This window comes from Trichosurus vulpecula, chromosome 8, assembly GCF_011100635.1.
Source record: "Trichosurus vulpecula isolate mTriVul1 chromosome 8, mTriVul1.pri, whole genome shotgun sequence".
NCBI classification, from domain to species: Eukaryota; Metazoa; Chordata; class Mammalia; order Diprotodontia; family Phalangeridae; genus Trichosurus; species Trichosurus vulpecula.
In genome coordinates this window covers 5390597-5410853 of record NC_050580.1, presented here as the reverse complement: position 1 = coordinate 5410853, position 20257 = coordinate 5390597, and the positions used below count along the sequence as shown (strand labels likewise).

At 48.4% G+C, this 20257-nt stretch overlaps 1 protein-coding gene across 10 annotated transcripts in view; it reads right to left on the bottom strand.

The window, feature by feature from the left end:
• The window catches only part of EBF3 (EBF transcription factor 3), a 148247-nt gene extending 128221 nt beyond the window's left edge, over positions 1 to 20026 (bottom strand). For 9 of the 10 annotated variants that reach the window (XM_036735258.1, XM_036735257.1, XM_036735262.1 and 6 more), the window contains exons 1-6: positions 19893 to 20026; positions 19268 to 19424; positions 18502 to 18565; positions 17701 to 17756; positions 12928 to 13001; positions 11040 to 11108 (exon numbers count right to left, since the gene is read on the bottom strand). In XM_036735258.1, the coding sequence (XP_036591153.1) occupies positions 11040 to 11108; positions 12928 to 13001; positions 17701 to 17756; positions 18502 to 18565; positions 19268 to 19424; positions 19893 to 20026 (554 nt within the window). The remainder of the gene's footprint in view (positions 1 to 11039; positions 11109 to 12927; positions 13002 to 17700; positions 17757 to 18501; positions 18566 to 19267; positions 19425 to 19892) is intronic. The other variant, XM_036735263.1, reaches the window with a different exon arrangement.
• Positions 20027 to 20257: the final 231 nt, after the last annotated feature.

The window sequence follows — 20257 nt, the reverse complement described above, 5'->3', positions numbered from 1 at the left end:
GAAGGTATCTGCAGACTGGTCAACTTTGTGTGACCTCCAGCACACGCAATAAATTACCAGCACACCGCAACTCTCCAACAATGTAAATTAGGGACTGCTCCGGCCTAATAAATGGGGACAAATGGGTTTTGGACTGGAGTGGGGTTCTGGATGCTGTAATTGCTCGGAATGGTTATAATGAGGTCTTGGGAAGCATGGGCAGTGGTTCCCTCGTAATGACAAATAGCCATGAGCCAATAAATATGGTCGAGACCACAAGGAGAGGGGGCCGGCACAAAACCATTTCTTCAGAGCGGGGAAGGAGGCCTGGTCTCTTCTAGCAGATTCCTAAACAAGGTGTCCAAGGGGCTTCAGAAAGCCCAGAGAGATTCTGCGGGGTAGCAGATGTCCCCCTATTTGGACAAGTTGGGTTTGCATTTGCAAGGTTTCCATGGACTTTTTTTATTTTAATCCTTGTTCGATGGAAGACCTCCAGATGGCTCCCAGGCTCTGGCTCGTGGCAATGGAACGAGGACCCACATATCTGAGGGTGTGGCCCCCCAGAAGGGTTTATTGTGAACCCCACAAAGAGTAGTATATGGACAGCAGAGAATATGGTAGTTTATTAACTTGCATAACTCATTTATTTGTTCTGAGTAAGGACCTTTGGGGGAAAGTGTTGTTATATTTAGAAGCTGCCTGTCAAATTTAATAAATGAGACTTATTGGCCCCCTTTTTTTCCCTGAAAGCATTTTCCCAAATCCATCCCACCTTTCCCCTGGGCCATTTTCTAGCCAAGGACCAATGCACAGACTGTCCATCTTGGAGGTAACTGATGGCTTCTGTCCACTGTCCAGATCAGTGCCCAATGACCTCAAATTGTCGGGACTAGCACCATGTCCAATCCAATCCCCTACTTGTTTCCTAACCCAATCTTTCTTGTGTCAAAGGACAAATTGCTTCATTCAGAAAATGGAAATAGATGGCGAGTGCTCACTTTGGCAGCCTTTCCAATAACCAAATATCAGAAAGGAATGACATAAGCGAGCCCACTCAGGGACCACAGCATCCAAGCATATTGATCTGATTTACAAACCTTTCCTAATGCGGAACAAATGCTGTGGGTGTGAATTCATACTTAACCATAAAAACGCTTGCATTACTCTGTCTCTTATTAAATCCCACATATAACTCTCAGCAGGTTTTATGTTGTGTTTTACTGTCAGCGATGGGGAAAGCTGGCCTAACATTTTGTTTGGCAATTAGGACAATTTGTAGTTTAATTTATTAAACTAAAAAAGCCAACAACTCCCCAGAACATGGAATTCATTTCATTTCCATACCCCAGTGCTCACCTCTGCTTTTCTAACAATTTCATTATCCTCTTTGGTGACCTCGGCAAAGTTAAATATTCCAAAATGCTAAACTTTCCAAGAGAAGCTGAAACTCAGGAAGTTACAGGCAGCCGTTTAAAGAAGCACCGAACAAAAAGTCAGACCATTCCCGGCTCTTTGTGTAGGAGCTGCCTGGCTTTAAAAAAAAATAAAAATAAAAAATCTACCAAGGCCCATAAACACCAAACCACCTCACGAACCGCCCCCCCCTTTCAAAAAAACAAACAAAACCCAAAACAAAACAGAAAACATTAACACCACAACATGAGTCGACCAGGGGTGAAAAGGGTGAGAATTTGCTATGGATACCAAAGACCCTTTAAGAAGCGGAACATAGGATGGTAGGATTTCTAAAGAGGGAAATCCAGAACAGGCCATCTGAATACCCTGCAGGAGAGCAGAGGGCAGCAATGAAGGGTGGAACTCCAGACCCAACCCATGCTCTGAACTTCAGAGATCACTGGATTTAGAACAGGAAGGGCGCTTAAAGATCATGGAGGGCAATCTCTTTCATTTTACAGAGTGGGAAACTGAAACTCAGAAATGACATGTCTTGCCCATACTCACTGTCACACAGAGAATGACACTGAGCTGGGGGGGGACCCCAAGCCCAGGAATCTTTCCCCTCTCCTTGCTGCTTGTTCAGCTGATTCAAGGGCATTCATTTGGGGAGTTCTCCTGGTCTTCCCTCCTCATAAGTATTGGTCTGGTGGAGTTTGGAGAATGATTCCCAATCACCAACCATTTTAATCGATCACTTGGAATTCACCAAGTAGATCACCTGAACCAGCGTCAATCTCTACAGACTTGCAGAGGAAATACTCAGCAACTTAGGTTTGGTAAAGGGCTCTCCTGACAACCTGCACAATACCAAGACCAATTCAATTTGACTGGTTGTTACACAAAATCAAGGCATCCCCATCTTTCCATTGTGCATTAGGGGGCTGGTTATTAGAGTTGGATTTGAGAGGGGCAAGGGGGTGTCAAGCAGAGTCTCCAGAGCAGTCCCCAGCCCTATAGACCAAGCGGAAGTGAATCCTCTGTGTGCACCCACGCACACACGCACACACACAGGCAAGCACACACACCGGCACCTGACCTCTGACCTCTGGGAAGAAGGAGCAGGCATTCCTCATTTGGCTTCTATAGAATTCACCTATGTTCTCTGACTGAATTCAAGTCACCATGGCATGAACCCAAGCCACAAGCGGGTCTCAACATTCATTTTTAGTAATTCTTTCTAACATCCAGATGTACTGGTGCTTTTCGTCTTATGATTTTTTGGGGGGTGGGGGGGTATGGAAAGTTTTCCAAAGAAGCCCCTGGAGCTTTGTACGACGCCAGTGTCTGAAGTGCGACTTTTAAAATTCAGCCTTACATACTAAAGGTGGGTACCACCCCCCCCCATTTGGATTCTTCAGGACAAGGCCAAATATTTTTAATGGGTTAAACAGTGCTAAAGTTTGCTTCTGTTGTTACTTTAATAGGTCCTTTGCACACGACCCCCTCCCATTGGTTTTAGCTATAAGAGAAAAACAAAGAATCAAGGAAATCATATAAGCTGAGGGAAAATGGAGTTGGGAGAGAAAGGAAAGGAGAGAAGAGATAGAGAGACAGAGACAGACAGAGAGGCCAGGAGGGGGAGGGGAGGCAAGAGAAGGGAGAAAAGAGGAGGAGGGGCAGCTGAGCTCGCTGGCTGTCTCAGCAAATGAACTGTTCTTTCTCACCAGATGTGTAAGCGTGTTTCGCCTTTCACTAGAGACAAGCCGGAGCCGACTCCTTCCGTTTGCTGGGCCTAGGCTCCATGTCTTACAACAACACAAATGTAAGCCCCTTCCTTTCCACACATGTTAAACTCATTTCCTAGTGAATTATTGGGAAAGGACACCACTCTCCTGGCCGCTGTTTTCTGAGGATGCCCACTGCTCTCCGCAGACCCTCCTGGCACCAGGCACACAGGCTCCCTTCTGGGCATTTCTGAGCTGAGAAACTTTGGATGATAAAAACCCACTAAATTTTTGCATCCTCAGGAGCAAGGGGAACAGGATGGTCGAAACAACTCAAATCAACTTTTTCCCCCGTTTTTGTCCTTCATCACAAATTTTTAGGGCCAAGGCAGGGGAGATTTTAAGCATTAAACTGACTAATGTCACTGGAACGTGATGGCACTGTTCAAGACCAGCTCTGCCTCAAAATGACATACAGTCACCATTTTCTCAAGCTTCTAGCGAACGTCACTCACCCCCACATCCTAAGGAGGTAATAAAAGGTCCCTCCTCCTCCCTCGGCAAAGACCGTGAGCCCCAAAATGCCTGCCCTGGCTTTCTGGGGTGTTTAGATAAATCACAGTCATGCTTTTAGTTTCAAAGCATAACCCACACCAGCATCACAGCTGATCCTATCGAGGCTGGACCCCAACTATTCTGGAGAGATTTGCAGGAAGATAAATAAACAAGCTCCTCTCCCTGCAGTGTGGCCACAGCTCTCGTGAATGGTCCTCATTGCTTAGAGTGGAAGCCCAGGCCACTCTGCCAAGTCCAGGTTAAGCAAGCTCCTTCAGCTCTTCCCTTCCTGGAGGCCTGCTTGTCAATCACTTCCTGGCATCTGTGAGGGCAGTTTCCATTCCTGGAACCTGGGGTTTCCTTCTCCTCCAACATGTCTCCCACGGCCCCTAGGAGCCTGAATCCTGCTCAGTCCTCCCCCAGCTCCAAAAAGTCAACTCCCCTGGGCCCCCAGGGCTCCTGGCTGAAAGGCTTTCCTTAGCCGGTTTCTCCCTCTCTGCTCCTTGCCCTGATGGGCAAGCCCCTCCCCCTCCCCCCTAATTATCTTCTGCTGCTCAGATACTCATTATTGGCTTCCTGGAAGCATGTGGACGGAGCAGAACTCCCAGTTTGGAAGGTTTTTCCATACGCTAATCCAATTCATCAAAGGCCCCCTAACGAAATTACGGGCCTTGGCAGTATCTTTGCTTTTCACCTGATAAGGCTCTAGCAGAAGCCCAGGATGGTTTGTATCAAAATCCCTCTCGGACGATGGCTCCTGACAGCCTCGCTGGAATCCCCTCCCCCCTCCCCACAGGCCTGCTAAGTATTATGCCTTTGCACAATGGCACCAAAGACAGCGCTCCCTTCATGGGAACAGGAGAGAAGGCTGCTGAGAAACACACAGCAGCCTGGCAGAAATGCTCCCTGGCCTGGAACTGGCTTCAGAGATGCTGGTTCCCAGGGACTCTGCTCCTCTGAGGCCCCCCACCCCACCCCATCACACACACACTCACACACACCCTCACCCCTACACACACACACACTACACACTCACATGCATACTCACACGCTTGCACATATACACACACTCACACACATACACACATACTCACAAATATATACACATACACACACACTCACATATACACACTCACACACCCTCACACCTACACACACACATCTACACACTCACATGCATGCACACACTCACATGCATACTCACATACTTGCACATATACACACACTCACACACATACACACATACTCACAAATATATACACATACACATACACACACTCACATATACACACTCACACACACCTACATACACACACATCTACACACTCACATACATGCACACACTCACATGCATACTCACACACTTGCACATATAGACACACTCACACACATACACACATACTCACAAATATATACACACTCACACATACATATACACTCACATACATGCACTTACACACACTCACATATACACACACTAACACACACTCACACATTCACACACACATACCACTCTCCTGGCAGACTCCCACTCAGGGCCCATCCAAGGCCCCCTTCTGCCTCCACAGAGGCCCAAGGATGGGGCCTAGTGGTGTCTGCCTACCTCTATCCCTGCTCCCCACTAGCCCCAAACCAAAATGTTTAGGCCGTGTCATTAAGCCTGAGTCCTGTCCAGGTGGCTGCTTCTGCTGCCAAGGTTAGGATTCAGAGATGGCACGCCAATCTCACCTGAGGAATGGGGTGGAGGAGGGGGCAGGACGTTGGTTGAAAAAACAAAAATAAAAATAAGTGTACCAAGTAAGGATTCTTTCCTATTTCTCCCTTTGTAACTGAAAGGGTGGTACCATTCCCAATTGACCCGAAGTTCTAGCCTTTGGTCCATCTTTGGAAACTTAGCCCATTCCATGCTCTGGTGGGTCCAGAAAGTGGTCCACTTTCTGCCCCCTTCAACCCCCATGGGTAGATCGTCTGTCAATAAAACAAATTCCTCTCCAGTGGTACACTTGAGAATTGGGCAGGTTTTATTTACCTGGCCAAAAAGCAATCCCTTGCAGGCCTCTCCATTCTGTGCAAAGGCAGGAGACCCTGGGAAGCAGGGCTCCATTTCTGGGCTGCCCTCCCTGAGCACAGAAGTCACAATTTATTAAAAGCTACTTTGAACCATCTAGCACTTGCTGACGACTAATCAAAGCAGAGGCAGCAGCTGAGAGATGCAGGGGCCCATTCGGCAAGAATTATGTACACATCTTTAAGAAAACTGAGAAGGAAAAATTAACACTAAACGGCCCTGTTTTCCCTGCATTATGCAGATGAAATGACAAGCTGTCACCGAAGAAGTTAATAAACAGTCTCCGTTTTGCAGGTTATCCAAATGCTACTGAATGGAAAACCTTGGATCCTAAATGATGTGTAATTAAAATTATTTTAAAAATCCTCCTTGACAGGCCCGGGCTTAGCCAAAATGTAAATGGCATTAAAGAAGACAATGAATTTAATTTTATTTAATGTCCCTTTTTGCAGACCCTCATTTACATAGCGTTTTTAACAAAAGCGCTGACCTTATAAACGCTGGCATTTGTACAGTGTCTGCGGGGCTGGGTTTAATCACGCTCCCGCAAAGCCATAAGGGAAAAAGCTTGGAGTTCTCTGGTTGGCCATGGAGTTGGAATAAAAACATTGGGACTGGTCAAATGTTTATCCTTCTCGCTTCTGAAAACAACCTGACAAGGAGATGGAAAGGTCTAGGGAATAGCCCAGCGCTGTTTGTAAGGCTCGGTAATAATCATACATAATCGTTTGGAAATATAGCTAATAAAAAATATAATGAGTGTTCAGCAAAATCGGCATTAGGCCCAAATTACACGATATTAATACTTGAACAGGTGCAGGAAGGCGCTTTAAATGAGGTAAATGAATAAAATGTCCCAGAGCGCAACTGAGAACACTGACAAAAAGTCAATGACATGAATAATTCAGCGCCCAGGCCTGCCAGCAAAGGGCAGTTCTCTTTGACCTTTGTGACAGGAAGTGAAAGGCAACCCTGTGGACTCCCAAGAACTCCAATCAGTCTGGGCTCCCTGCCCCCCTCAGCCCTTTGGAGGTGCCCACCAAAGAGTGGCGATGGTCCAGGCACAGTGGGGGGAGTGCCCGGCTTGGGCCTGCCCAACTGCCCCCCAGACAACATGGCCTCAAACACAATGGGGGGTTAAGTAAACACTCTTTTCCTACAAGCCCGTGTCAATTGTGGATAAAATCTGAGGTCAGCTGAAAAGTATTTTAAGAGCCCACGGGGTTGAAATTTTGTAACAGCTGTTAAATATGACCAAACTTTTCTTCCTCCACCATCCCCCCCCACCCCACTCCCAACTAGGACTCTTCCAAACTCTGTATGAAAGAAAGTGGGATAAACAGATGTCTGGCTTCCATGCAGGAAAGTAGGACACACTTGGAATGATAAGTCTCCTAAACTCTATAGAATAATGCCAGATTTATTGGGGAGGGGGCATTTACTACCCACAGAGATGCCAACTAGCAGTATTGCCTGTGATAGGACCATCTGGAAAAGCACTGCCGAGCATGCCATCAGGAATACATGACTGTGGCAAGCCATTCCGTGTGCTGTGTGCACAGGCTGAAGCTTCGAGTCTCTGCCCGCCTGCCTGCCTGCCTGCCTGCCTGCCATGGCTCCCGAGCCAGGGACTGAGTTGCGGCTGAATGTTTTGATAGTAATGTAATCTGGCCTTGCCGGCTTCCTCCACAATCATTCTTTTCAGTCTTCAACAGTTGGACCCCAAGCCTTCCCAGCACAGCAGCCAGACAAGGAAAGAGGAAGTCAAGACGATGGACCTTCACCAGAATTTGCTTTGGTTCTAGGAAAATAACTAACAGGGGGGTGGCCCGGCAAGAGGACCTGTGCCCCCAGTGTGGTCCTCCGGCCTTCACAGCATCATCTTGTAATCACTTGCAGCCCTTGGAATGTACTGGCGAAACAGGAGAGATTTATCTAGTCATCCTTGGGCCGTGGAGACAATGGGTGGGTGTCCCTAATGAAGACCATCTGCTTTTGTGTTTTCCCAGAAAACATGATTTTGCTATGAAAATGACCCTCCCATCCTCTGCACTAAGACCACAAAGAGGAGAGTGAAAGGCCTTCCTGAGCTTCTCTCTGGGTCAATCGAAATGACCAGAGATCCTCATTCAGGGCCATCCCCTGCTTAACCACACTTTCTTACTGTGCAATTTTCTGTTTTGTTTCTTTGTGTGTGTGTTTTTTTTTAGCTTTTCCCACACTGGTTATAACATCATTTAAAATATGCTGCAGAAGAATGATATTCAAGGCATGATGAGAACTTATATCTCTAGCATTGTTTAATGAGAGAAATAGTTTTAGCCAATGGAACATTCATAATAAATTAAATGGATTTTCTAATGGGACACATTTTAACTTTTTCTCCCCCCCCCCTTTTTGGTGTGTGGAGGGCGGGCAGGGGGTATTCTAGGGCCTTCCATGTGATTCAATGAATGGAATGTTTTCAAAAGATAACTAAACCAAATTATGTAATGAATTGATGAGAGGCATTTACAATCTATAGAATGTGATTACCCTAGAAAGAGGCTGGATCTTTCATTTCTGTTCTCCGAAGCCCAAAACAAAATAAAACCAAACTACCTCCAACTTAGATGAGCTAACATGGGCCCATTGATCTCAATTCAAGTTTGAATTATTGGTTCATATCCTCAGAACAGATCGACTTTATCTGGTCAAAACCTCCTAGATGGATCTAAAGACCCAGAGGACTGACTGGGTGGCACATACAGGATAGCGCTTTCTCCTAAGCCGAATAACCCAGAGATGCCTTAGCTGAAGCAGGCCTGTGAATAGGAGCCACCAATCGGACGGGCTATCCTATTCTATGATGCTCAAGAATGAGCATAGCCCAGGTTTGCGCCAGGAGCAATAGATTGTAGGCGGGACCATAAACTCTAAAAACCACCATCAGCCAGAACTCAAAATATTTTACATTTACAGAAGTCCCTCACGAAGGAGAGCAAGCCTTCCAAAAAAGTTTTGTTTTCCTTCCCTGATTTTTACCACCATTTGTCCCAGTGAACACTAAATTCTTCAACTTTTCAAAAATGCACCTCAAACTGGAGATTGTAGCAACATCGAAAAATCACTTCTTCGGGATTTACAGCAGACAACCACATGCTAATAGTATTTTGTCACTGTAAGTGACAGCTCTCTTCAGAATGCTAAACATGCAAGTTCCATTTTCATTCCATAAAAACTATCCCTACCTTAAAATTCCTAATGTGGAAGGTGATTAAAATTCCTATAAAATTGTCATATCTCTAAATTTAGAAGCAGAGCAGATTTTTCACCAATAATTAAGCTCTCTAAAGCATTTATGCCAGGCATAAATGGAGTTTCAATCTTCCTTATTCAAATAAACATGGTAAACCCATTAACTAAATGTTTTTTTTTTATTTCCCCCTTCTTCTGGTGCTTCTAGAATACCAAATGATAGCACAGTTCTCTTAGCTTGTGGGAGTGCAGGACATTGAGCCTATATATTTTAATTAATTCATTCTGGTTGCAAATAAAAAGAATTCCATTCATTCACTGAAAAACAACTCGGGAGGACAGGTCTTTTCCATGATTAGCTTTAACAAAAATGTCTTGTGCCGTAAAAACACATCATAAATAAAATGATAAAATGCATTAATATCAAATGTCAGTTCACACTGATGGTGTTCCTCAAATCCAAACTGATTTCTGATGGAACCTTATGACCTGAAAGAGGGCTCAAATCATCTTCTCAACTTAATATTTTGTGGCATGCAAAAATTCCCTGTTTTCAAAGCAAATAAACTTTTAAGTTTCTATGTGTCACATACATTTGAAACATCTTGAAAGATAAAATAGATCCATGAGTCTATATTAAAAACATTGGGGGCTTATCCTCAAAGCATCATCTATTCAAAGGAGATTCCAATACTGTCAAACACTTTTAGCCACTAACAAAAAAAAAAAGGAAAAAGAACAAGAAAGAAAAGAAACCCAGTAGCAAGGCAGCAATGGCTGGCTTTATGACTTCCAGAGCTAAAACACTAAAGACAAATATAATTATATTGATTCTCGTCGTTGGAGTTCTATAAAGTGCTGAACTTGTTCGCCATTTCCTGACACAATCCCAGAGTGATGGCAACAACTGGTCAGCCTTATTTGATTACTAATAAGAGAGATGTCCCTTCTGTCAGATACCGAACATTCTCCGCTAAGCAAACAGCTATTTCAGCTAGTTAAACATTAGCATTGCTCTCCACTGGTGGGGCATATTTCTTTAGGCTTAACTCATGGACTTTTCCGGGTTTAATTTTTCAGGCGCTGGACAGCAAAGTTCATGATCAAAAGATAACTTTGTAATGAAAGCTGCTGAAATCCAACCCTTCTTCCAAACAGACTAAATCTCCCTTTCACCAAACCGGTGTCCTATGTACACCTCCCACGGACTAGAAGATGAGAGGACCAATTTCCAAAGCTCCAGCCAAGGCCCTACTAGCCTGGAAGCTGCCACCATCTTGTCAAGCACTCAGCCTACACCCCAGGCCACCACCATGAGCACCACCACTCCCTGTAAGCTCTTTCTGTGACGCCTAATGCACAACGGCAACTGTCTGCAAGTAGCCAGCACCTGAAAAAATGCAATTTTGTCACTGGAATCCTGAAATTAGCAGACTGGATAATGGGAAGCACAAAGAATGGCCAAAAGTAACTGAGTTTCCTAGCAAGGGCTTTTCGTTTCACTTAGAACAACTTTGGTTCGTTAGGTCCATATTTGCTATTTGACATCAAATGACATCCTTCTATTAAGATATATTTCAAAACTAATTGATAGTAGAATAAATCCATCTTAAGGCTAAGCAACAATGATGATGCTCTCCTGCCCAGGTCTCCACTCAGGACAATGCACATGACAAAAATAATGTAAAAATGAAATACTTGTTAACAAATTAGCAAAAAGCATTTTATGACATATCTCTGGGTTTAAAGCCAGAAACTCTCTAGGCATAAAGTGCTGCTCACAGTGAGAGCAGTGGCAGATGAAACTGCTTCCCTTGACAACTCGCTAGCAATTACCGAATCCCCACAGAGTGAGCCACCAGGTTTCCAAGTCAACCCACCTGTGCATGATAACACAAGAAGACAACAAATGGCGCACTGCACAGAATGAACTCGATAGCAGGCTGAAAAACAGGGAGGATCTGGAGACCGAGGCGAGCAAAGTTTGTCCGTCTCTCTGCCTGCTTCTTTGTGTATTTGTTTTTTCAAAAGCAAAGCAGCAGAGAGGCATCACGAGAGAAAAGAGAAATGGTTCTTACCTGTCAATGATTACAGGGTCTGAAGGGGTCTCATTTCGATTGCCACAACTTTTCTTGTCGCAGCAACGGCTGTAGATCAATTAAAAAGAATGGTCTTAATACATGACCAGTTCTTCCTGGGTTATGGGAGCATTTGGAGCAATACTAGCGGTAGGAGGCAACCAGATAGGTATTTTATATTTATATATACATATACATATGTATATTTTTCCCCAAATAAATTTCACAAGTGTAACTGCTTGGCATCAGTGCTAGCCACTCAACTTTTTTTTTCCTGAAGGTGCAAAGCTGAGCATAGTTACTCTGAATAGGCTGAGATAGCTCCTCAGAAACAACTACATAAATTGGGATGCTAAAATATGGAAACCATGTTGTGGTGTTTGTCTTTGCAGTGAACTGAGAAGAAGGAAAGGCAGGAGGCTTGGGAATAACTTTTCACAGCCTTAGCTTTTGTTTACCTCTAATTGTCAAGCTGTTATTTCTGGGAAAGATGCAAGATGCCACCTTCAACCAATATTTCTTTTGGGCATTTATTAATTATAACCACAAAAGCATGCATCAGTCTCTCACAAACTTCCATTGTTCCTTCTTTAAGCCTACCTTAACTCCATTATTGGAACTTTAATTAAAGCAGAAATGAAACAAAAATGTTATGCTACTTGCATTTTAAAAAAGCATACTTGTATAATGGTTACATGTCTAAATTAGCTAAATTAACACCATATGGTAGGCAAAGTATATAAAGCCTTTTAAACCTGACAGCTAAAGTGATTAAAGAAAGTCTACAGTCTTCCACTTACAGCTTAAATCACATCTGTGCACTCTGTATGTTAATTGCAGAACATGCAGAAGTGGATAATAAAGAAATTCCACTTTATTGGTTGTAATTTATATTTATTACCTGATATGAGAAAAAGTCAGCTTTTGTGTATTAGTGCTGTAACAATATGTCTGCTCAGAAATGGCACCGAGGCAGCGCGCACCATAGCAAGGAAGAGGATGCCCCTTAGAGTCTGCAGCCTGCTACTGGAGTCTGCAAGCAGCCAGAGCTTCCCTGATTATTCCTTGCAACTATATTTCACATGCCACACATACAAAGTCAATGATGCATTTTTATTTGCCATGTAGGGGTGAAACTCTTGTGGTAGTTAGGGAAAAAACAGGTGGGAAATTGCTCTTCTGACACAGATCTCAAGGAGCGTGCGCGCTCTCTGACAACAATGCGGACAATGCATCGCTGCTCCGGGGAAGAGGTTAACTGAGAGGAGCACAGTCCCATTCGCACATGCGGGAGCCCCGTAATAAGGACAGAAGAGGTTCCTTCTTGTCAATAACAGACAAGCGCCCATCACCGCGGGCCTGCCCGGCTCGGGCTGCGAGGGGGGGAGGAAAGGAATCCGTGGGGGAAGGAGAGCAGAGAAAGGGAGAGATCTCAGCCTCCTCTGGCGGCCACTACCCTCACCCCACCCCACCCCCAATCTCCGTTCGGCCTGCCTCCTCCAGGGTCGGTTTCCATTTTGGACTAAGTTGGCCGCAGGGGCATAGCCAGTTTGGGCGGCCTCACCAGCCAGCGTCCCTAGCCGAAAAGCTCAGGGGGCCTCTACTCATCCTGCCAGTGGCTCATTCAAAACCCAGGGGAGGCAGAGAGGGCGCAGAAAGGAGCGCAGGGCGGTCAGATAACACCAGGTCCTGGGATTGCCCCGAAACTGTTGGGCCCAAGCCCCGGCCCTGGGGGCCAGCGCAGAGAGCGCAAACTCGCGGAGCTGGGCTCCTCTAGGGACAGATGTTGGAGCGGGGCGCGATCCGTCCAGGGGCAGTGAAACCCCAACGCTGACCTCGGCGTGACCCCCACGGGGGCTTCCCGCTCCTGCCCCAGTTGCTCTCTCACCTGCACATGATCTCGTGAGTCAGTAGCACGCGACACATCTCGGGGTTCTTGTCTTGCCCCTCATACACGATGGCCTGCGGGACAAGAAGACAGAGGGGTATTAGGACGCAGGGAACCAGGCCTGGTGGCCCTGCCAGAGCACACCATGGGACGCAGAAGAGAAAAGCTGGGTCGGATCAGAGGTAATCTGCTCCCCCCTCCCCCGTCGGGGCCCCGGTCCCCAGAGCAGGGCTCTTCTCTACCGGTTTCCAGCGTGCATTCGCTGCAGGAGGAGGAGGGTGGAAGAGATGCGAGAAAGGAGGGAGAAAGAAGGCAGGAGAAAAAGGCGGAGGCCTTTTCTCCTGTGTGGCAGGTGCATATGGCACGTGGAGAGCATTAAAATTTTAAGTAAGAAAACGCAATGTTTAATTATCTATTTCACACTTTAGTTACCTGTCAAAGGCCAATTTATCAACACAACAGTTTGGTCCCTCTCTCGTTCTCCCTTCTCTCCCCTTCTCTTTCCCTCTTTGACACGGAGAGGAAGAAAAGCCCCAGAGTCAGCCCGACCCGGCAGAAGGCAGGAGCTGGGGGTAGGCCGGGTCCCCTTCGGTCCCTTGCCCAGCCAGCGCCCCTCCCCAACTCCAGAAGAATGGCAGTACACGGAATTTTCTTGTTGATATTGAAAATTAAGATCTCCTAATTGGAGCATTTTTCCTCTCCTTGGTCTCCTGGGCTGGAAATTTGAGTGGAGCAACCAACAGTCGCCTCGTTCCCACCGGCATCGGAGAGAAAGTTTACTCCAAAAAAATGTTTGCAAATCAACTTAGTAAGGCTGCAGTTCCTCGCTTCCTTGCCAGCCCTGGCTCCGCCCGCCCTCTGCATGCTTCATGCGTGCCTGGGCGCTGCAGCCTCTGCCTCCCAGCTTGTAGCCCGCAGCCCGCAGCCTTTCCCTGCGGGGACCCACTTGGACAGGGCCCCCTCCCACTTGGATGGAATCGCGTGGCCATTGTCTAAGCTGCTTTTCCATTTAGATTTTGTAAGAGCTCAGGCAGAAATGCTGCTGCTACGGAACCTCCGAGAAAGAGGGGAAAATACTTAAGACAGAAAAACAATTTTGTGGTAACATGTTATTCCAATTAGAGGCATTAGTAGTATACTTTATACACCCCCTGGGGTTTGGATTAACTAACAGCACCAAAGGAAACATTAGTGCCATCACCCTGGAGCTGCTCAGGCCTGGCCGGGGCGGGGCAGGTTTTCGGTTTGGGTTTTGTTGTAGTAATGTTCTGCTTTGCTTTGGTTTAAGGGCACCGCTGAGAGATCCGTTTGCAGGACCCAAGCTTCCCCAAGTTCGGATTGCGACCCTGAACCTTTGCTCACACTGGCTGAAATTATCCAGAGGTGGGGATCTCTCCTAGCCTCAGTACACACATAACCCCCGCCCCGCCTCCCGCTTTGAGGCTATGCAGGCTTCCTGCTCCCGGGATCTTCATTGCCTGGGCAGCCATGCCATGAGCTATTTATCCCTGCCTGCCTTCGCCAAAGCCACCAGGCTGCCTGTAAAAGTGGCCAGCCACTCCCCTGCCATCGTCAGGCCTGGGCCAGCCTTGCTGAGCCACTGCCACAGACAGACCGACAGACGCGAAGACAGGTAGACTGGGCGCAGGGCGCCCCTTCGAATCCCGAGAGCTGGTCGCACCCAAGGACTGGGGCCTGCTGGGCCCTAGTCGCGCCAGCGGCGGCGCTCTCAGAGCGTACGGAACGGTGCACTCAGGTAGGGGATCTGGGGAGAGTACCTACCTCAGGAGGCGTTTTCGGGGAGAAACCCGCCCAGTCCACCATCCAAAGCCCTCAAACACCCCGAGGAACCCCAGAAGCTCATGCCGCAATATGGTTATTATCGGATGATATTTGGGGAGGAAGTGCTAATGGCCAATCTGGTGTTTATTTTGAAACTGCTAACAATGATTTTTCTTGGGTAAAAAGGCGGCAGTGTCTGGGCCCACGCTTGAGTAGCTTTTGAGCATGGACTCTAACAGATGGTGGGAAACTCGAGGTGCGCCTCGTCCTTCACTCGGTCTCCTGCCCAGACTGGGGGCGCGCTCTGCCTGACCGGCCTCCCCGGGTAGCCCCCCGCCCGTTGCCTCTCTGGCTGCCTGATGCCTGCCTCCCTCCCTGCTAGCCTGCCTTCCCTATGTTTCCAGCCCCTCTGCTGCTCCCCTCCCCCCAAATCTCCGGAGAGGCTCTCCGCCCGTCTATCTGTCCGTCTGTCTGCCTGATCACCCCACTCGCTGCTTACCTTCTCCCCCGCCCCTCCTTCAAAACCTGGGTCTCCTCTGGAGAGCCCCATCGCAGCCGCTGGGGCCCGAGACAGCCGCCTCCCTGGCCGCCCTGAAGCTGCCTGCCTAGGAAGCTGCCTAGCCAGCAGCCCAGCCTGCCGGCCTGCGCCTTCCCCCCACCCCGCATCGCTTCTCTTGCAGCTGCTGCGGCTGCAAGGCCGACAGCCAGCCTGCCTGCCTGCTGCTTTCAGCCCCGGCCCGGGCCCCGTCCCCCACCACCCCCGCGCCCGCTGCAACCTTTCTCTGCCCCCGTAGCAAACTTCTCAAAGGACAAACCAAACCCAAACTGCGGGCGCGGGGTAGAAGGAAGGGGCCAGAGACTCAGAGGAAGAGGAAGGTTAAGAACTGAGGGAAACTGCCAGGAGTAGGCAAGGGGAGAGGACTGTAGCTAGTCAGTTCCCTGCAGCAAATGCCCCAGGAGGGCGGAGAGGGGGGAAGCCTGCCTGCCTGCTTTCCCTGCCTGCCTGCTTCCCTTCTTTATCTGCCAAAGCCGCCACCCTGGAAATTAGCTGGAAATGACTTCTAACCTCCCCAGTCACTCCTGACACTTGGGGTTCACTTTAGGGTTTGACAAAAATAGGTGAGGAGGATTCAGAGAATGTCTGACCTGGGCCACCAAGGAACACCTCGGGCCTGGGCTCTCATGTCACCCCCAAGCAGCTTTGTACCCAGATATTAACTGGGGCACCCCAGAAAGGCTCTGCGCCCCTCCCTAGCTGCCAGCAGGCAGGCGGCCCGATGCCTGGCCGCCGGCAGCAGGCTCTGGGCGCCGCAGCATCCCTTCTGCCATTTGTTCCTCCCCTCTGATGAACCCCCGTATTTATATTTGATTTATTTTTTATTTTGTAGCACAAACAGAAATCCATGAACTGTCGGTTCAGCGCCATTGACTCTTTGATCAGTTACTGGGCGATTTTTCCCCCGTCAGTAAAGGGAGATTAAATGCCCTGATTTTCAGCGCTGTTTATCCAGCAAAGGTTAGGAAAGGGGGAGGGGGGGGGGGCTCGGCTGGACGAACAATAAAAGTGTCCTTAACGAGGGAAGCTCGCCCGAGCTTCTTTCTGCAGCAGCCGGGAAACTTGGAGCTGCCAGACAGAAAGAAGGCTCTCAATGAGGAGGCAGCGATTTGCGAAAACATTTAGCTGATCTTTCTCTCCCCAGGAGAGCAGCCCACAGTGGCCTCGCCGGAGCACCCCGGACTGGGAGGGGGAGGGAGCCTCCAAACATCCCCAGAAAGCAAGACCCGCCTCTACTCTTTGTCTGAGCCGGGCGCAGTGCCTGCCAGGACTGCCAGACTCTCCGGGAAGACCGGGCTGCCTTACTTAACCCTGCAAGAATTCGCTGCTAACCTGATTGGGGGCTAAGGGAAGGCTGAACTAGTTTTAAGGGAAATAAAGAACGCGGAACGGGCAGAATACACAGGTCTTCTCTCTCTAGCTTAGAATTCTTAAAGTTAGCCCCCAGACTGAAGGCTCTTCTCTTCCTTCTAAGCATGAATTCCAGCTTGGAAGGGCGTTTTAAATCGAGGGGGAAGAAAGGCTGCGGCTACATATTGGACTAAGCTGCTTAGAAACATTAGTGGACAAAACCGAAAAAAAAAAATGTAACTTTAAAAGAAAAAGAGTCAGCTGGATGAGGCGAGGGGAAGCCTCCTCCCCCCAGAAGTGGAACAATCAGAAAAACAAAAGCAACAAAGCTTCCCTGGATTCAGTTCCAGGAGAGTTCCACAGATAAACTCTAGTGAGCATCGGAAAAGTTGGCCAAGACAGGCTAAATAATTTAATAAGAACCTGCTCGTGATTCTGTTATTTACAAGCTATGACAAACGGAGGCCGGTCTCAGAGAAATGGACGACTGTGGGTGACCCCTGGAGCTGAGAGTTTGAATTATGGAGATGGGGGGCTGAGAGGTGAGTATGGACTAGAGGAGAACAAGATGACTTTTCACCTCAGCACATTTAACTTTTAAATCCAAACAAACGTCTCCTGTTACTAGACCATCACATTGGAACAGGAGCAGGAAAAAAAAAAAAAAGAAAGAAAGAAAGAGGGGCTAATCAAGTCCAATTGGAAGGACTTTGGAAGAGAGTTGCCTTTGTTATGGAAAAAAAAATCCAGGGAAAGGAATTCATTCTATAGATAGAGCGAACATTACAGACGAACGGGGAGGGAGCAGAGCATTCTCCTGTCCAATATTAATTACTAAAATTCATTATGATAAAATTCGGTTCAAATAACAGACCACTTAATAAATACATAGAGCTTGCTCCAGGAACCCCAGAAACGATCCCCCGCCCCTGCTCTCTACAAATATCCCAATTAATAGGGTGCTCTAATTAGTCCGTCAAGGAAATGAAACGAAAAAAGAAAATAAAACGTGGCCCTTGCCTCGGGAAGGAGAGGGAAAGACAAGCACAGTAGCTCAGACCGATGTAAAACTGAAACTTTCTCACCTGTTTGGTCATTGAGTCTATTAGACGAACATACAAATCCTGTTCTGTTCTAACTCCTGCACGGAAAAAAAAAAAAAAAAAAGAGAGAAAAAGAGAGAGAAATTCTCATCAGAATGACAAGAAGGAAAGCCCTGGAAGAGAGTAATAGACGAAGTTAGTCAATTTCCCGCTGCCTCCACGCTGTTTCCAAATTTAGGACAATTTCAGAAACACACCAGGATGTTTAAGCCTCATTCCTCAATTGATGAAACCCTCCAACACTTTTACCCTGGCATATTTGGGGTCTGGGGCACGCTCCCCTGCCAGGCAAGTTTTGGGGGGCAGATTGCTCGCTCTGGCGGTCCCCCAATGTGATCTTTGATTTTTGCAAAATAAACCAGCAAGAAGTTAAAAATTCCAAAGTCGCCTTCTCCCTGTTTCTGATATATCTCATGAGTTTTCTCCCTCCTGGTGCACAGAAGTAAGTTATGCCTGGTTTTATGGAAGCACCCTCATCCCAATAATTAACATTAATTTGCAAAATTGAAAAAAGTCACTTAAAAGTGATGTTGTGCTGGGGCAGATATCGATCTCCCTTTTTACTTTCTACTTCAAGACCAACCGGTTAATCACGTGAAGTGCCATCGACTTATCGATCGCTTCTGTTTTGTTTTCCTTCTATGCCATGAGAAGATTTCGTGTTTACATCCATGTAATTTTCATCTCCAAATCTTTATACCCTTTCAAATCAGCCCGAGAAAGAGGGAGGACCAGCGAGGGGGTGCAGGCGGGGAAGGGAAGAGGTAGCGGCTACTTACTCACCGTTACTGTACAACAATTGAAGTTTGTAATGAATCCCATTGTTGGTTTTCTCGTTGTTCGGCTCCTGGAAATAAGGAGAAAGAAATCCTCTGAGAGGACAGGCAGGCGGCTTCCTCCTGCTACCTAGCCTGCCTCTCGCCTCCAGGACCGAAGCCCCCCGGCTTACCGAGGGCTCAATCTCTCCCTAGCTGAACCTCTTTGGGAAACACTGGTGATGTCATTTTTCCTGGTACAAAACCTCAGTTGGCTTTTTGCTCGCTCGGGTTCAAGGAAAGAGATGAAGGGGACACTGCTAAGTTTGCGAAGCTCCTTCCTTCCTTCCTTCCTTCCTTCCTTCCTTCCTTCCTTCCTTCCTTCCTTCCTTCCTTCCTTCCTCCTTCCTTCCTTCCTCCTTCCTTCCTTCCTTCTTTCCTCCCTCCCTCCCTTCTTTCTTTCTTTCCTTGCTTCCTTCTTTCCTTTTTTCTTTCTTCCTTCCCCTTCCTCCTTGCTTCCTGAGTAAATGCAGCCGGGCCCTGTGTGGCCCGGCTCGGCTCGGTTCGCAGAGGCCGAGCGACTGTTCTTCTCGGCAAGCAGGGAGACGCCACTCCGCCTGCCCGCCTGCCCGCCTGCCTGCTCGCCTGCCCGCCTACACGTGGTCCAGGCGCCTCTGGAGTACTGTTAGGGCTTCCCAGGGCTTCGCTCAGTGAAAATGATCTCTGATCAATTTCAGCCAGCTCGAACTGGGCACCCACCCCCACCCCCGGACGGGGAGCCGCAGCCAACTTACTTTCTCTTTCTCCACAAAGTCCACAAAAGCTGTCCTTTCGATCTCCACCGGCTGCCCCTGCCTGTCGTACAGAGCTAAGACGAAGTGGAAAAAATTGGATTTTCTGAGATTGGAAGGCGGCTGTTTCTCGAAATGTGCCCGAGCCAGCCCCACACCGCTGCGGGAGAAAACAAGACAACGTCTCGGTGAGAAGGGCTGGGGAGCAGGGACTGCAGAGGCACCGACGGGAGCTAGGGAGGGAAGGGGCCGGGGAGCTAGATGGAAGGGCACGGCAGAGGCCAGGCTCCTAGGAGTCTGAAAGCAGGTTCGCTCTCCTCCCGGCTGCTGCCAGAGCTGCCGCCGCCGCTGCCTCGACCTCGGCCTTGGCCGCCTCCTTAGCGGTGTGGTGGCCTGGGATGTCAGGGGAGAGGCGCTGCGAGGTGGCTGGGCTAGAAGCGGGAGGTAAGAGAGCTGCAGCTCGGACAAATGGACTTTCTGGGCGCTGGGAGCTGCGGAGGAGAGGGACGGCAAGGGAAAGGAGCCGAGGCAAGGGAAGGTTAGGCAAGGCGAGGCACGGGACGCGGAAGGAAAGGCAAGTCAGGGAAGGCACAGAGGGGGACCCCAGCCGGCCGCTGGGCACGCGTACCTCTGGGCGGCCGTGTTCGCATCCACCACCCCAGCCGTATGCATCCAAGAGCGCACCGGGTTCATGCCACTGCCCAGCGGCTCTTCCTTCATGGTCGTCCCGCCTCTGGGTATATTTTCCTGAATCCCAAACATGAACACAAATGGGGGCGGCAGCAGCTCCTGGCCAGAAGGGGTAAGAGTCAGGGCAGGGCAGCTTCGGGAGACTCCGGGTGTCTCCCCCTCTTGGGCTGGTTCTCTCTCCTGCCCGCTGCGCTCTTGCTCCCGGGCGCAGGCAATGGATGTGTGCCGGGGCCGCCTCCTTCCCTCCGTGCGATCGGCGGGAGAAGAGCCCGCTCTGAGCCTCGCTCCCTTCTTCAGTGTGTC